The sequence below is a fragment of the Osmerus eperlanus genome, chromosome 11, assembly GCF_963692335.1.
Source record: "Osmerus eperlanus chromosome 11, fOsmEpe2.1, whole genome shotgun sequence".
NCBI lineage: Eukaryota > Metazoa > Chordata > Actinopteri > Osmeriformes > Osmeridae > Osmerus > Osmerus eperlanus.
In genome coordinates, this window is record NC_085028.1 from 15,722,534 (window position 1) to 15,739,418 (window position 16,885).

General features: G+C 50.7%; 2 protein-coding genes across 2 annotated transcripts in view; both read left to right on the forward strand.

Annotated features, from left to right (window-relative positions):
• The window catches only part of dync2h1 (dynein cytoplasmic 2 heavy chain 1), a 40,498-nt gene extending 40,097 nt beyond the window's left edge, over positions 1-401 (forward strand). The window contains exon 69 of the mRNA XM_062473510.1: positions 321-401. Coding sequence (XP_062329494.1) covers positions 321-401 — 81 coding nt within the window. The remainder of the gene's footprint in view (positions 1-320) is intronic.
• A 669-nt stretch (positions 402-1,070) lies between these two features.
• Positions 1,071-16,885, forward strand: part of gria4a (glutamate receptor, ionotropic, AMPA 4a) — a 42,759-nt gene continuing 26,944 nt past the window's right edge. Inside the window, exons 1-9 of the mRNA XM_062473511.1 lie at positions 1,071-1,095; positions 7,184-7,423; positions 8,844-8,896; positions 9,396-9,527; positions 10,349-10,402; positions 10,909-11,067; positions 14,294-14,461; positions 14,634-14,738; positions 14,987-15,097. Of these exons, the coding sequence (XP_062329495.1) occupies positions 1,071-1,095; positions 7,184-7,423; positions 8,844-8,896; positions 9,396-9,527; positions 10,349-10,402; positions 10,909-11,067; positions 14,294-14,461; positions 14,634-14,738; positions 14,987-15,097 (1,047 nt within the window). The remainder of the gene's footprint in view (positions 1,096-7,183; positions 7,424-8,843; positions 8,897-9,395; positions 9,528-10,348; positions 10,403-10,908; positions 11,068-14,293; positions 14,462-14,633; positions 14,739-14,986; positions 15,098-16,885) is intronic.

Below are 16,885 nucleotides of genomic sequence, written 5' to 3' on the forward strand. Positions count from 1 at the left end.
AAACAGTAGTGTAGAAAACATGTGTGTTGGCGTAGCGTGGTATCTGATAGTGTCATACGTGTGTCATGTGCAGACTTGTTTACCAGGACCGTATACAGAACTCTTCCTTGTTCTGGTGATAAAGAACCTTACTAGCGTTAGCCCCAGGAACACACACACCTACACACTAACCCTCATTCATGACTTTGTACCAGAAGTGTGTGTGCGTGGTCCCTGTGCCACCACAGGGGTGTTAACCACAGGTGTTTCATATATGGTTGTGTCTAAGGAGAGGTTTAGACTTGTTTAACTGTGACCGTGGTGACCGTGTGTCCCTCTAGAGAGCGCTCAGGTTCATGTGCCATCGCTGTGTGGTCTCAGGAGGTCCAGAGAGCTCATTAACACCTGGAACCCCCGTCTGAGAGAAAGAGAGAGAGAGAGAGAGAGGGGGAGAGAGGGAGAGAGAGGGAGAGAGAGGGAGAGGGAGGGAGAGGGAGAGGGAGAGGGAGAGGGAGAGGGAGAGGGAGAAGGGGAGACTCTCACCCATGTGGGTGTCAGGATTATTATTGTCGTGAAGTTGTATGCTAAAGTGTAATAGTGTATGACAGAATATGTTGTTATGTATGCAGGTGTAGTTTGAGTGTGCAGTGGAACCTGGATACTGGGAGCAGCGATGCCAGGCTGTAGGCTTCATCCATCACACTGCTGAGATGCCAGCAGCTAGCGGAGAGAGGGAAGGAGAGAGAGGGGGGGGAGGGAGTAAGAGACAGAGGGGGAAGGAGTTAGAGAGAGATGGGGAGAGAGAGAGAGAGAGAGAACATGAAAACGAGGAAGAGAGAGACAGAGGACTTTCTCCCTTTCACAAAGAATGTGAAAGGGAGAAAGCGATAGAGATGGGGGCGGTGGGAGAGAGAGAGAGAGAGAGAGAGAGAGGAGAGAGAGAGAGAGAGAGAGGAGAGAGAGAGAGAGAGAGAGAGAGAGAGAGAGAGAGAGAGAGAGAGAGAGAGAGAGAGAGAGAGGAGAGAGAGAGAGAGAGAGAGAGAGAGAGAGAGAGAGAGAGAGAGTGGGAGGACGAGAAAGACGGAGGGAGGATGGATGATGGAGACAAGGAGTCAGGTGTGTGGAGGACACGAGGCAGCCCTGTGTGACCTCAGCATGCATGGCAGAACCTAGGAGCAGGCCTGAGGGAAGATGGAGAGGGGAGGGGAGGAGGGGGGGCGCAGGTCAAGCCCTACTGTGCCCGTTTATCTGTAGTTACACTCAATCACTGTAGATGTAGTCAGCTGGAAGGACACACACACACACACCAGGGACGCAAACACAGACACACACATTCCCCCGGTGCTGCTCTTGGCTGGAACATGATCTGAGGCTGCTCCTTCCTGTAGTCCCCCCAGTCCTCTCTCATCCATTCTCTCTCTGCCTGCCTCTCTGCCTGCCTCTCTGCCTGCCTCTCTGCCTGTCTCTCTGCCTGCCTCTCTGCCTGCCTCTCTGCCTGTCTCTCTGCCTGTCTCTCTCCTGTCTCTCTGCCTGTCTCTCTGCCTGCCTCTCTGCCTGTCTCTCTGCCTGTCTCTCTGCCTGTCTCTCTGCCTGCCTCTCTGCCTGTCTCTCTGCCTGTCTCTCTGCCTGCCTCTCTGCCTGTCTCTCTGCCTGCCTCTCTGCCTGTCTCTCTGCCTGCCTCTCTGCCTGTCTCTCTGCCTGTCTCTCTGCCTGCCTCTCTGCCTGCCTCTCTGCCTGTCTCTCTGCCTGCCTCTCTGCCTGTCTCTCTGCCTGTCTCTCTGCCTGTCTCTCTGCCTGCCTCTCTGCCTGTCTCTCTGCCTGCCTCTCTGCCTGTCTCTCTGCCTGTCTCTCTGCCTGTCTCTCTGTCTCCTCTGTCTCTCTTTCTTTCTCCATGTCTTCCTCTCATTAGCTCTGTTCTGCCCATCTCTTGCTACACCATCCAGAGAGGAGGAGAAACAGATTGTGGAGGAAGAAAACGTATCAAGAGAGGGAGAGAAAGAGAGAGAGATTGTAAGGAGAGAGGAAGAGAGTATGTGTTCATATTGAGCTTGCAGCCTGGCTCAAAGCTTGTACAATTTATCGTTCAGAGAAGGAGCGAGGGAGAGGTGGGGGGAGGGGTGAGGGGGGTGAGGGGGGGAGGGGAGGGGTGAGGGGGTGAGGGGGGGGGAGGGGAGGGGGGAGGGGAGGGGTGAGGGGGGGTGGGGGGGAGGGGTGAGGGGGGAGGGGTGAGAGGGGGTGGGGGGGGAGGGTTGAGGGGGTGAGGGGGGGGAGGGGAGGGGTGAGTGAAGAAGGAAGGGATACACATTCTGATAGAGTGCGAGCCGTCCCCTCCTCCATCCTACTTTCCTCCCCCCTCTGTCTCCCCGTCTGTGATGAATGACTTGTTGTCTGCCTGTGTGTGTGTGTCCGTGTGTGTCCGTGTGAGTGTGTGCAAGCGTGTGTGTGTGTGTGTGCATGTGTGTCCGTGTGAGTGTGTGCAAGCGTGTGTGTGTGTGTGCATGTATTCTGGACAGGCCCACAGGGGGTTCTAAGGCAGTTATCAGTGTTTAAAGATGACTAAAGAAAACAGACGACCACTGTCACACACACAGATTAGGCCAGTTTTATGGACGTGTGTGTGCCTCTGGGGGGTAGTGTAAGCAGTACAGTTTACAGCACATGATCAGAGATAATCATCTCCCTCCTGGTTGACAGGTGGATGTCAGTGGTGAGGAGATACAAAAGAGAAGGTTTCTCTGCAGGGACAAATGGCCTTGCATACTGTGGGGCGTCAGGTGGCTGAGCGGTGAAGGAAGCGGGCTAGTAATCTGAAGGTTGCCAGTTCGATTCCCGGCCGTGCAAATTACGTTGTGTCCTTGGGCAAGGCACTTCACCCTACTTGCCTCGGGGAAAATGTCCCTGTACTTACTGTAAGTAGCTCTGGATAAGAGCGTCTGCTAAATGACTAAATGTAAATGTACTGTGGCAGGATGTTCCTGGCAACGGTGGCATTATGGGATGTTTGCTGTTGTGTGCGGGAAGGTGAATGAGAATCTTCTGTGCTAGTCTCAGTGAAAAATCCTTGAGACGCTGACGTCTGTTATGTGGAAGGTTTTGTGGTGGCATGAAATATAGTGTGTGCGTGTGTATATATGTGTGTGTATGTACAGTATATATGTGTGTGTGTGTGTGTCTAAGGTACTCCTTCAGAGTCGATGGTTTCCAGCCTGTAAGACGATGACGACCTTGGGTTGTCTAAGCTTCTGAAACGTGATGTGTTAGTGTGCGTGTGTGTGCGTGTGCTTGTGCGTGTGTGTGTGTCACAGGGGGGAAAGAATGAGAAGAACAGATTGAAAAGGGTTAAGGGAGCAAGGAAACAGGTGCAGGGAGGAGGAGAGCAGCAATCAAAGAGAATAAAAGAGTGCGAGAGTCTAGCAGTTTACCCAGGATGCTTCTCTCCCACAGCCAGTGACCTTTGACTCTGGTAATCAGCACTGACATGTGGTGTACAAACTCTCAGAAGCAGCTGGGTGTATGTGTGTGTGTCATAAGGTAGTATATCTCATCAGCACAACGTACCAGCATCTGGATTAATGGGGAGCAGCAATTGCATTTTTAGAATCTCTTAAAAAGGCACACAAATAGAAGGAAGACGCACACACACACACATACGCACACACACAGGCGCACACACAGGCGCTCATACACACACATACACACACACACACAGGCGCTCATACACACACACACACACACACATACACACACACACACACACACAGCTGCAGGGGCATTTAAGGACCCATTTCCACTTCTTCCTTGCTCCCTCGCCCTCTCTTTTACCCTGCCGGGTAGCCCTGCCAATCACAGAGACAGGTGTAGGCTCCGGGCGAGGAGACAGGGAGAGAGAGAGGAGGGGTACGGGGCAGAGAGAGATGGGGAGGAGGGGGGAGGGAGGAGGGGGGAGGGAGGGAGGAGGAAGAGGGGAAGGAGGGAGGAGGGGAGGAGGAAGGGGGGAAGGAGGGAGGAGGGGAGGAGGAGGGGAAGGAGGGAGGGAGGAGGGGAGGAGGAAGGAGGGAAGGAAGGAAGAGGGGGAGGAGGGAGGAGGGGAGGAAGAGCCTCTTTGGCAGGATGGCGTGTTGTCTCATCACTGTCAGAAACCCGCCGGTCTTTTGGATTCTACTCTTGCCCTCTCCTCCCTCGTTTGTCCTCCTCCCTCCCCCTCCTCTCTCCTCCTCGCTCTGAGAGCAAGGGGGGGGCGTGCCTTCCTCTTTATCTCAGCTTGAGTCTGTTGTGTGTCGGAAGGAGACACAGACAGCGAGAGAGAGAGGGGTAGCGCGAGAGAGAGTGGTAGTGTAAGAGAGATGAATAGATGGATTCATTCACTGCTAGGCCACAAACACACCCAGTCCTCTGACTGAGGCTCCCTTAGTCACTGTCTACACAAAGACTCAATCTAGAACACACACACACACACTGCAGTCAAGAACAGCACATACACACGGAGTCACGGCCCTCATTCATTATCAAATTACTGATAATCCTTATTGTAATCACAGCCTTGTTTATAAACTTGTGTCTTGTGAGGACAGTATTACGCAGCGATCTATTGATGGTTATTAAATCCCATGATGTTCAATCCATGCTGCGACCTTCCGTCTGGTGTGAAGCATCGATCCCCCAGCACACAGTCACTCCAGACGGTGTGCTGATGAAAGACAACACACTGCTGTCAGAGCAGTCCTACAGCCTGGGGAGAGAGGGAGGGAGGGAGGGAGGGAGGGAGGGGGGGAGGGAGGGGGGGAGGGAGGGAGGGAGGGAGGGAGGGGGGGAGGGAGGGAGGGGGGGAGGGAGGGAGGGAGGGGGGGAGGGAGGGAGGGAGGGAGGGAGGGGGGGAGGGAGGGAGGGAGGGAGGGAGGGAGGGGGGGAGGGAGGGAGGGAGGGAGGGAGGGAGGGAGGGGGGAGGGAGGGAGGGAGGGAGGGAGGGGGGGAGGGAGGGAGGTGTAGAGGGCAGGTTACTGTGACTGTGTGTCACAGTAACTCACAGTAACAGTAACAGTAACAGTGTGCGTTTTGAGGGATGGATGCATGGATGGATGCATGGATGGATGCATGGATGGATGCATGGATGGATGCATGGATGGATGCATGGATGGATACATGGACGGATGGAGTGATACTGTAGATGGTTGATTGGTTTGACGAATGAAGGGTTGGTTGGTTGGTTGGTTTGATGAGTAAAGCTGCTTCTTGTATCTGCAAGACGGCAAAATAAGTTATTACATGAGTGTGTGTGACGTGTGTGTGTGTACGAGAGACAAAGAGAGAGAGAGGTGGTGAGCAGGTCTCGGTGGGGCTGTGGTGGTCCATGGTTTAACTGTGGTGATGATGCATCACACCGTTCCCCTCTCTCTCCTCGTTAATGTTTTATGAAAGAAGTTTAGCAGACATTTTATTATGACGCCTGCGGCTGGCAGGCAGCCCGAGAAAACACAGCACAGCAGGAGGAGGAGGAGAGAGGGAGAGAGAGAGAGGGAGAGGGAGGGGGAGAGAGAACAATTTTCCCTCCTAACCTGAGAGACAGCAAGCTAACTAAAGAGAGTTGATGAGGCCTCAGCAACCATCCATTGTCTTCACGTTCGGTTTTGTGTTCGCTGTAGAGAATCCGCAGTTTGTTTACATTTTATGAACAATTGCTGCCTCTCTCTCTGTTTACAGCTCAGAGGCTTACCACTGATAATGGAATTACTTTTAGTCCCTTGAAAGAGAGAGAAAGAAAGAAACAGAGAGAGAGAAAACTGAGAGAGAAGAAGGGAGAGAGGGGAGAGAGAAGAGAGACAGAGACTGTGCATGTGTGCGTGTTAGTTCATGTGTGTGTGTGTGTGTAAGAGAGAGATTGAGTGGTAGAGAGAGAGAGACGGCTGTTTAGAGCTCTGGATTCCTCCTCTGTTTACTACAGTGCAAAGTGGTCGGGGCGAGTGACGCGTTCTGCTTTAAAAAGACACCTGTCTGAAAGGAGTGAGATAGAGAGAGAGAGAGAGAGAGAGAGAGAGAGAGAGAGAGAGAGAGAGAGAGAGAGAGAGAGAGAGAGAGAGAGAGAGAGAGAGAGAGAGAGAGAGAGAGAGAGAGAGAGAGAGAGAGAGAGAGAGAGAGAGAGAGAGAGAGAGGAAAGGAGGAAGTGTGTGTTTGATGTGGCACTTGTCAGGAAAGCAGCTTCCAGTGGTGCAGCTTGCTCAGTATCAGAAGACTGGGAGTGGGTTCTGTTCCAGGAATAGGACGACTCCTGCACTCGACAACAAACAAAACTCTTCTCCCGGATTCTTAGAGAGAGAGCTGTAAGTGTGCCTGTGTGTGTGCCTGTGTGTGTGTGTGTGCGTGTGTGTGTGTTTTCTCACCACAGCTGTGGGAGACTGACAGACACAATGTGAGTAGAGACATGTTCAGTACAGCTCTCTCTCTCTTTCTCTCTATCTCTCTCTCTCTTTCTCTCTATCTCTCTTTCTTTCTCTCTATCTCTCTTTCTCTCTCTCTCTCTCTCTCTCTCTCTCTCTCTCTCTCTCTCTCTCTCTCTCTCTCTTGTTTTTGGGGGGTGTAGTTTGTGTTGTATTCAGTTAGCATCACAAGAGAGTTAGGAGACCGAAAATCTAAGTAAGACGTGATTTTAGTGTCTGCTGGTGATTAGGAAAATTATAGACTGTTGTTGCTAAAGAGCCTAAAAGTTACAAGCAGCTCATGTAATATTGAAAAACCTCTTCAATATTTATTGGCTGCGTTTTATCAGCTTTGTTGACAAGCAAGTCCTACTCATAACATTCTCTCTCTCTATCCCTCTCCTCCTTCTACCTTTTCTCTGTCTCTCGCTCTCTCAAACACACACACACACACACACACGACACACACACACACACACACTCTCTGTAATTTGTTGTGCTAATTAGCGGTGTTGCTAGTGCGAAGGACGGCACTAGAACAATCCGAAGCATCCAGTCGTTAAAATGTCTGACACATTTCCAGAACATTCCACTGTGTGGACACATAATGAGCATCTTCCCCCCCATCTCTTCTCTCCTCCTCCTCCCTCGTTCACGCTCGGTGCACTTGTAGTATTAATATAATATTTATACAGGAAAGTATGTCACTAACCATTCTGTCCTCCCCCTCCCTCTTCTCTCTCCCCCATCCCTCCGCCCCCTGCACACACACACACACCCCTCCCCCCTCCCAGTCTGTTCCCAGTATTCCCGCGGCGTCTTCGCCATCTTCGGCCTGTACGACAAGCGCTCGGTCAACACCCTGACGTCCTTCTGCAGCGCGCTGCACATCTCCCTGATCACGCCCAGCTTCCCCACCGAGGGCGAAGCCCAGTTCACCCTGCAGCTCCGCCCTTCCATCCGCGGGGCCCTGTTGTCCCTGCTCGACCACTACGACTGGAATCGCTTCGTCTTCCTCTACGACACCGACAGGGGTGAGTGTGTGTGTGTGTGTGTGTGTGAGAGACACATAAAAAGGAGAGAAGTTACATTCCGACCCCGATTAAGGTTCAACTCTGTCCTTTGACATTCCCATGATGCATTGTGTGTCAGTCGAGCGGGCACAGCTGATGCCCTTGGCTCCAGACCATCGTCATGGGAACGCTCAGCACGGAACTCTTACTCGGTTCATCTCTAAGTCCTCATGTCAGGGTCTGAGTCTGTCTCATCTGGGCTTCTGGGGCACTAGTGTGTGTGTGTGTGTGTGTGTGTGTGTGTGTGCGCCCTCTGTTCTCCCTATCTGTCTGGGACTGAACTTGTCTGGGCTGTAGTTTCTGCTTCGCTCACCCGTGATTGGCCAAGGCCAGGCCATGTCATTATTGTCTCCCATCAGGCGCTGCAGTTGGTAATGTAGTGGAAAATGTGAAGTAGGAGTGTGACCAGTTTTAGGCTGGCAGGGTGGAGAGACACACACACACGCACACACACACACACACACACACACACACACGCACACACACACACACACACACACACAACTATGTAGTTGCCAAGGGTAATAACTGTTTGTGTTATAGTTAAAGCAGTGCAGAGGCCAGCCTTTGGTCAACATAACAAATGGATCTGCTGCAGCAACACTGCTTAAAGTCTGCAGTCTACCATTTAGATGGAAATTATAAAATTCCATGTCCAAAAACGTCATGTTTTCCTCTAATGGAGATATACTTAATCCATTGATTCAAACAATGAAAACAGATATATCTACAAAATTATATTGTGTTTATATATAGATATATACTATGTTATATGTCTGAGATAATCAGATATTATTTCGATACAATGTCAGATTCAAATGTAAACTCAGATGTTTCTCTGCAGTATCTCTGGTGCTGACCCTTCAGTGTGAGATGGACTGTGCTGACCATAGATATATATAAAGACTAGATGTTGTACGGCGGAGTCTAGAACGTCCGCACATGGCGGCCATCTTGCTACAGTCAACTCGCTCACCCATAACAATGTGTCGATGATACATGTACTTTTTAAATGACCATAACTTGCTCAATTTTCAACCGATTTTGAAACGGTTTGGTTTGTTATCAACGTCAGAGATGCCGTTATGCCACTGCATACTTATGAATAATTATGGTATTTATTTAAAAATAGAATAGAAGTATGCAGTGGCATAACGACATCTCTGACGTTGATAACAAACCAAACCGTTTCAAAATCGGTTGAAAATTGAGCAAGTTATGGTCATTTAAAAAGTCGACTCCGTTGTCCGGCAACGCTGATGAGACATCTACCCTTTATATATATCGATGGTGTTGACAACCTGACATCAAATTATGTCATCACGATGTTGACATCAGCACCTGTCTGTGTGTCTGTCTTGCTGTCTACCTTGTTGCCTAGGTTACGCCATCCTGCAGGCCATCATGGAACGAGCAGGGCAGAATGGCTGGCAGGTGAGGAACGCTGTCAACACGCACACACTCACATCAAAACGTAATAACACACACAAACTCACAGCGATAATTAATCACACACACAAACACATACATGAAAAAACAAACATTATCTGCAGTGCCAACAAACATTTAGTCATTTAGCAGATGAGCGACTTACAGTAAGTAGGGCACGGACAACGTCATTTTGCATGGTTGGGAATTGAACCGGCAACCTTCTGATTATTAGCCCGTTTCCCTAACCGCTCAGCCATCTGACTCCTAACACACACATTCCATCTCTTCTGTGTGTGTTGTGCATCTGTGTGTGTGTTGTGCATGTGTGTGTGTGTGTGTGTGTGCGTTGTACATGTGTGTGTGTGTGTTGTGCATGTGTGTGTGTGTGTTGTGCATGTGTGTGTGTGTGTGTGTGTGTTGTGCATGTGTGTGTGTGTGTGTTGTGCATGTGTGTGTGTTGTGCATGTGTGTGTGTTGTGCATGTGTGTGTGTGTGTGTGTAGGTGAGCGCCATCTGTGTGGAGAGCTTTAACGAGGCGGCATACCGTCGTCTGCTGGAGGACCTGGACCGCCGGCAGGAGAGGAAGTATGTCATCGACCTGGAGCCGGAGAGACTGCAGAGCATTCTAGAACAGGTGAGGCTGCATGATGACAACACACACACACACACACACACATAAACATCCACTTGTCTCCTCACATTACTTCCCCACGCTGAGCCTGTCAGCAAAAGACCAGACTGTAACTCTGAGAGGTGCAACAGATGCGTGTGTGTGTGTGTGTACGTCTGGGAGTGTGTCTGTGCTGTTTGTGTTTGTGCATGCCTCTTCCCAGCCAAAGTGACCTTTGAGCCCATGTCCGAGGAAAACGTCCCATTGGTCAACCATCTGTCATCACTTCCTCTGCCCACGTTTCCAATTCTGTCAACAGCTCAGACACATACTCTCACACACACCTGCAGACACAAACACACACAATCAAACACACACCTACACTCTCACAAACCAGCTGCAAATCTATCTTTGAGGCCAAACGCCCACCCACCCCACACACACCCCCACACACACCCCCCCACACACACACATACCCCCACACACACCCCCCCACACACACACACACACACTCATTTGGCTCAGTAGGACTGGCATGCCACGGTTGGCATCCATACCCAGACAGAGACTGCTCTGTTTGTCTAGTCATTCCCACCTCCTGCCAGCTGCCGTCAGTGTGTGTGTGTGTGTGTGTGTGTGCGCGTGTCTCTGTGTGTGCATTTGTGTGTGTTTGAGAAAATGGGGACACATCCGTTACGTTCCACACCACCTTTCCTCTCAGTCCATGCTGATGTTCTCTGGGCCCAGACACATGCAATATCAAACTGTAGCACGTTTAAGAACTTTGTAGCAATTAATTAATTGATGCTCCCCCTCCCTCCCTCCCTCCCTCCCTCCCCTTCCAGGCGGTCAGTGTGGGTAAACACGTCAAAGGCTACCACTACATCCTAGCCAACCTGGTGAGTGTTGCGTCCATCTCTTCCTCAATGCACAGATCAGCAGACCACACGCTCCACAGCTTTTAGACATCCGTGTGGATCACACTCCATTATAGGATGTGTAGTCTTGATGAGGGGTTGTAGTCCTGACTGGGAGTTGTTCTGAATGGGATTTGTAGTCCTGATGAGGGGTTGTAGTCCTGTCTGGGAGTTTTTCTGAATGGGATTTGTAGTCCGGATGAGGGGTTGTAGTCCTGACTGGGAGTTGTTCTGAATGGGATTTGTAGTTGTGGAGGAACAGTAGTTGAGGGAAGTGCTGTTCTCTCCTAACAAGGCAGAGTGCAAGCAGGTGGTGTGACTGAGTCGCTCTCCCAGGAGAGTGTGTTAGAGTAGCAGGAGTCACGAGTAGTTCAACTGCCTCTCATCTCCTGCTCACACACAGTCTCTCTCTTTCTCTCTGTCTCTCTCTGTCTCTCTCTCCGTCTCTGTCTTTCTCTGTCTTTCTCTGTCTCTCTCCCTCCATCCAGGGGTTTAAGGACATCTCCCTGGAGAGGTTCATGCATGGCGGGGCCAATGTGACTGGCTTCCAGCTGGTGGACTTCAGCAAGGCCATCGTCATCAAGCTGATGACACGCTGGAACAAGCTGGACCAGAGAGAGTACCCAGGCTCGGACAGTCCACCCAAGGTACACACACAAATATGGGTCTCGTCTTGTTAAACTCATTTAGCCAATTGGAGTGTGGCAGGTTACACCATGAACAGCTGTTCAGCCAATCAGAGTGTAACTCTCTAAGGCAGCGTGAGAAATCCAGCCAATCACAGTGTGACAGGTCACAGATGAACAGGGAGATCCCCCTGTCTATGCTGCCCCCTCTGCTGTCCTGGTCAGCCAGCCAACCAGTCAGCCAACCAATCAGCCAGTCAGCCAATCAGTCCATCAGTCAATCAGTCAATCCTTTCGTTAGTCCGGCTGCCAGTCAGTTACATTTACATTTAGTCATTTTAGCAGACGCTCTTATCCAGAGCGACTTACAGTAAGTACAGGGACATTCCCCCGAGGCAAGTAGGGTGAAGTGCCTTGCCCAAGGACACAACGTCATTTGACACGGCCAGGAATTGAACCAGCGACCTTCTGATTACTAGCCCGACTCCTTAACCGCTCAGCCATCTGATCCCCGAGTTAGTTAGTCAGCCAGTCTTGTCCTCCCTCCGTCTCTCTATCTGCCTCCCTCCTTTTCTCCCTGCCTTTCTCAATTGGCTTGATATCGAGTGTCCATCAGCAGGTGGTGCCTGGTGCATGTATTAACTGTAAATATGTCCATTCTGCATTAAAAATACATCAGCCCTGGACGGCAGGCAGCATCCTTCTATGACTCACTCTCTCTCCTCTCTTCTCGCTCAGTCACTCTACCATTCCCTGTGTGCTGCGACAGAAAGAGAGAGCTTCAATGTTCTCTCATTCTCTTTCATTCCCTCTCATTTTCTTTTCATTCCCTCTCATTTTCTTTCTTTCTCTCTCCCTTTCCCCTCACACACTCTGTCTCTCAGTTTGTCTAGGATAAATAGCCCTGATGTGTCATGACATTTTTCACCATCATATTCATGTTAATTGGCCATCAGCGTTTTCATATTCATGCAAAAAAATCATTACAACATGACAGGTCGATCTGTCTGTTGTCCTTGGCAGAGTATACCTAGTGTGTGTGTGTGTGTCTACAGTATGTGTGTGTGTGTACCTATGTGTACATTTGTGTTTATGTTTGTAAATGTCAGCTGTTGGAAGGACAGTTTCTCAGCAGAGGTTAGAGGTAAGACATTTTATTCCATGAACAAGATACCAACAAAGACCGAGTTTCCACAGACTAACACCCCCTCTGTGTTTGAAACAAAGGGAATCACCTCAGGGGGACAGAGAGTCTGTTGTTCTGCCTTCTAGCAGAGACAAAGCCAGACCTGTCCTGAACACAGCTTTACTCTCCTGCAAAAAGTCTTCAAAAGATGAAGCAGAGATAAAATACGACATGGTTGTTCCCAACGCAAAACCTCTCTCTGTGAGTGAGAAAAGAAAGAGATGTCAGAAAGGCAGAGAGAGAGAGAGACAGACAGAGAGAGATGTCAGAGAGAAAGAGAGAGAGAGAGATGTCAGAAAGACAGAGAGAGACAGACAGACAGAGAGAGACGTCAGAGACAGAGAGAGAGAGAGAGAGAGAGACGTCAGAGACAGAGAGAGAGAGAGAGAGAGAGACAGAGAGAGAGAGAGAGAGAGAGAGAGAGAGAGAGAGAGAGAGAGAGACGTCAGAGAGAGAGAGACAGAGAGAGAGAGAGAGAGAGAGAGAGAGAGAGAGAGAGAGACGTCAGAGAGAGAGACAGATAGAGAGAGAGAGACAGAGAGAGAGAGACACCTGTAGAGATGACTCCCCTGTGTGTGTCATTCTTCCTCCCTCCACTTCTCTCTCAGCTTCTCCTCAGTTCTCCATCCATGTGTTTCACGATATGAAGGCTTCCTGCTGGGTGTCTGACGGCCTCTGGAGCCACACGTCTATGTGTGGGTTTTGTTTGTGTGTGCGTGCGTGTGTTGTGTGTGTCTGTTATTTTGCAAGCGCAGCATCTGTGTGTTTTTGTTCTTGTGTGTGTGTGTGTGTGTGTTGATGAGAAGGCTCCCAGCGGAGTGTTTGAGTCACTCCATGTCCCAGTGTGTTACCTATAATCAAAGTGTCACACAGGACGCCCGGGTACTCACTCATTCTTGCTCGCGCTGCCTTATCTAACCGCTACAAATCAGTCTCTTGTAGACCTCACCCTGATAGCTCTTTGTTTTGTGCGCCTAGTTATCTTGTCGACTCATTTGTATCTTGGGTTAAGGAGCGATTTTTAATGACGGGATGTTGTCCTCTGTTGAGAATCACTCTCAGCCCCTGATTGGGGTTTACATTTAGTCATTTAGCAGACGCTCTTATCCAGAGCGACTTACAGTAAGTACAGGGACATTCCCCCCCGAGGCAGGTAGGGTTAAGTGCCTTGGTCAAGGACACAACGACAATTTGCACGGCTGGGAATCGAACCGGCGACAGGGTTTCCTGCAGAAAATGTGTTAGTTAAGGTGGTAGGGTGGGGGGGGGGCTAGTGTGTACGATAGACTAATGCGGGGGGGGGGGATAGACTAATGCGGGGGGGGATAGACTAATGCGGGGGGGGGATAGACTAATGCGGGGGGGGGGGGGGGGCTAGTGTGTACGATAGACTAATGCGGGGGGGGGGGGATAGACTAATGCGGGGGGGGGGATAGACTAATGCGGGGGGGGGGGGATAGACTAATGCGGGGGGGGGGGGGGGCTAGTGTGTACGATAGACTAATGCGGGGGGGGGGGGGATAGACTAATGCGGGGGGGGGGGGGGCTAGTGTGTACGATAGACTAATGCGGGGGGGGGGGGGATAGACTAATGCGGGGGGGGGGGGGATAGACTAATGCGGGGGGGGATAGACTAATGCGGGGGGGGGGGGGGATAGACTAATGCGGGGGGGGATAGACTAATGCGGGGGGGGGGGGGCTAGTGTGTACGATAGACTAATGCGGGGGGGGGGGGGGCTAGTGTGTACGATAGACTAATGCGGGGGGGGGGGGGATAGACTAATGCGTTCTGCAGAGGAGGGAGTCTGGCGTTGGTCACGGTTTGGAATGGAAGGGAGAAAACAGGACAACGGCGGATATCGCAAAATAGTTTTTTTGGGGGGGTGGACTCCGTAGTTAAGGCGGCAGGCGTGTGTTGCTTAGGCGGACGCCTTAAATGTAAAGTACTGCGGGAAACCCTGGGCGACCTTCTGATTAATAGCCCGACTCCCTAACCACTCAGCCATTTGACCCCAGAGGCGTAGAGCGGCTGATCTTGTGTTTCCTGTTTCCTGTCCTCAGTACACCTCCTCGCTGACGTATGACGGCGTGCTGGTGATGGCGGAGGCGTTCCGGAACCTTAGGCGCCAGAAGATCGACATCTCGCGTCGGGGAAACGCCGGCGACTGTCTGGCCAATCCAGCTGCTCCCTGGCACCAGGGCATCGACATGGAACGCACTCTCAAACAGGTCAGAGGTCATCACAGCACTTTGTGTATGCATGGTTACACTTATCTAGATTACAGCTGTGCCTGTGTTTCATTGGTTTGTCCCCCCAAAAATATATGAACAACACTAATGTATGATAAGACTAGATACACATCTGGGCTCTGCTCCAACATGTTGACATCTGTGTGTCCAGGTTCGTATCCAGGGACTAACAGGAAACGTCCAGTTTGACCACTATGGTCGACGAGTCAACTACACTATGGATGTGTTTGAACTGAAGAGCAATGGACCACGCAAGGTACCAACCTACTATCCACCAAACCCTGACCACACACACACACCTGCTGGGAAACACTTCCTGTTTACAATATGACCACACACACACCTGCTGGGAAACACTTCCTGTTTACAATATGACCACACACACACCTGCTGGGAAACACTTCCTGTTTAAAATATGACCACACACCTGCTGGGAAACACTTCCTGTTTAAAGTAAGACAACACACCTCTAACCCCCTCTCCCTGACTCTCTTCTTTGCTCAGATTGGCTACTGGAACGATATCGACAAGCTGGTATTGGTCCAGAATGAGCCGCTGCTGTCCAATGAAAGCACACCGATGGAGAACAGGACAGTTGTTGTGACTACCATCATGGTAATATACCCTCTGACTCCTCCCCTCTCTGCCATGGCCAGAGCTAAAGTCCGTCCCTAATGTCTGCTCTCAGATGAGTGGGTGCCCCGCCCCCTAAGAAGGAAGGTCAGGTTATGATGAGGGGACGTGCTGGTCAAAGACCAGCTACCTCGACTGAAATCTCCTCCTGGTTCATTTCCCAGTTACAGTGATCAGACAAAGGCCCCGTTCCAATTCTCCTGAAATGCAACCTTCCTTTTTTCCTTCCTTCCTTCCTTCCTTAATTCCTTCCTTCGCTCCCTCTTCCACTCCTCTGAGACAGTCACAGATCTGCCTGGTGGAAACCAGGGGGCCACTTTCCCCCGCGGCGTTCCTGCAGGTCAGGGAGGTGAACCAGGTGGGAGAAGGGATGAGAGAAGGGATGAGTGTGAAATGGGATGAAGCTGTCTCTGATGACTGTCAGAGAGGAAGGAGGAGGAGATGGGTGGCGGGCTGCTGAATGGAACGCAGCCGTGAGAACGCAGTCAAAGGGAGTCAGGTGGCTGAGCGGTTAGGGAGTCGGGCTATTAATCAGAAGGTTGTTGGTTTGATTCCCGGCTGTGCAAAATGACGTTGTGTCCTTGGGCAAGGCACTTCACCCTACTTGCCTCGGGGAGAATGTCCCTGTACTTACTGTAAGTCGCTCTGGATAAGAGCGTCTACTAAATGTAAATGTAATGTAAATGTATAAGCCGATGGCGTAGCGTGGGATTGACATCAGGAGGACAGTGAGGGGGAAAGACACAACGCAGGAAAGGGAAGAGTGAAAGAGTGTCGTGCTCCACTGATCTTGCTCTGGCATGTTGGGTTTCTGTTCTGAGTTTTTCTTCTGTTTGTTTGTTTGTTGAACATCTGTAAAAGAGAAATTGTGTGTGGTGTCAACATGCACATTTTTAGCATGTTTGTCTTTTTACTGTTTGTTCCCACTTTTTTTTTCTCCCTGTTCCTCCCTCTTTCTCTCCCCCCTCCCTCTTTCTCTCCCCCCTCCCTCTTTCTCCCCTCCCTTCCTTACTACACTCCACCCCTCTCCTTCCCCTCCCCCCCATCTCTCTCCATGTCAGTGGACCATGGCTAATATTACCTCAGCTACCTCCTCCTCTTTGCAGCCACTGATGAGGAAGCCATTACTGCGACACTGAAGACACGGGGAACGACTGGACGGAGGCCACAGGCCCACACGGACAGACACACTCACAGACAGACTACAGACAGACTACAGACAGACTACAGACAGACTACAGACAGACTACAGACAGATTACAGACACACGCACAGACAGACAGACTGCAGACAGACTACAGACAGACAGACTACAGACAGACAGACTACAGACAGACTACAGACAGACAGACAGACAGACAGACTGCAGACAGACTACAGACAGACAGACTACAGACAGACAGACAGACAGACTACAGACAGACTACAGACACACGCACAGACAAACAGAAAGACTACAGACACACGCACAGACAGACTACAGACAGACTACAGACAGGCTACAGACAGACTACAGACAGACTGACTCTTGCTGTCAGCTGCCTCCTCCTTCAGACGGATGGACAGACCCCTGTGTAGAGACTCTATTCCTTGATCCTCTGCATCGCTCCTCTGTAAATCTGCTTGGTCATGTCTTCCCTCTGCTCTCCCTCCCTTGGAGGGTGTATAGAAACAATACACATTTTTGCAGACGTCTTCCACAAAATGTGTTGTTTTTTTCCCCAGATTTTTGCGTGGAGAACATTTGTTTCAAGCGGCTTCAGGATGAAG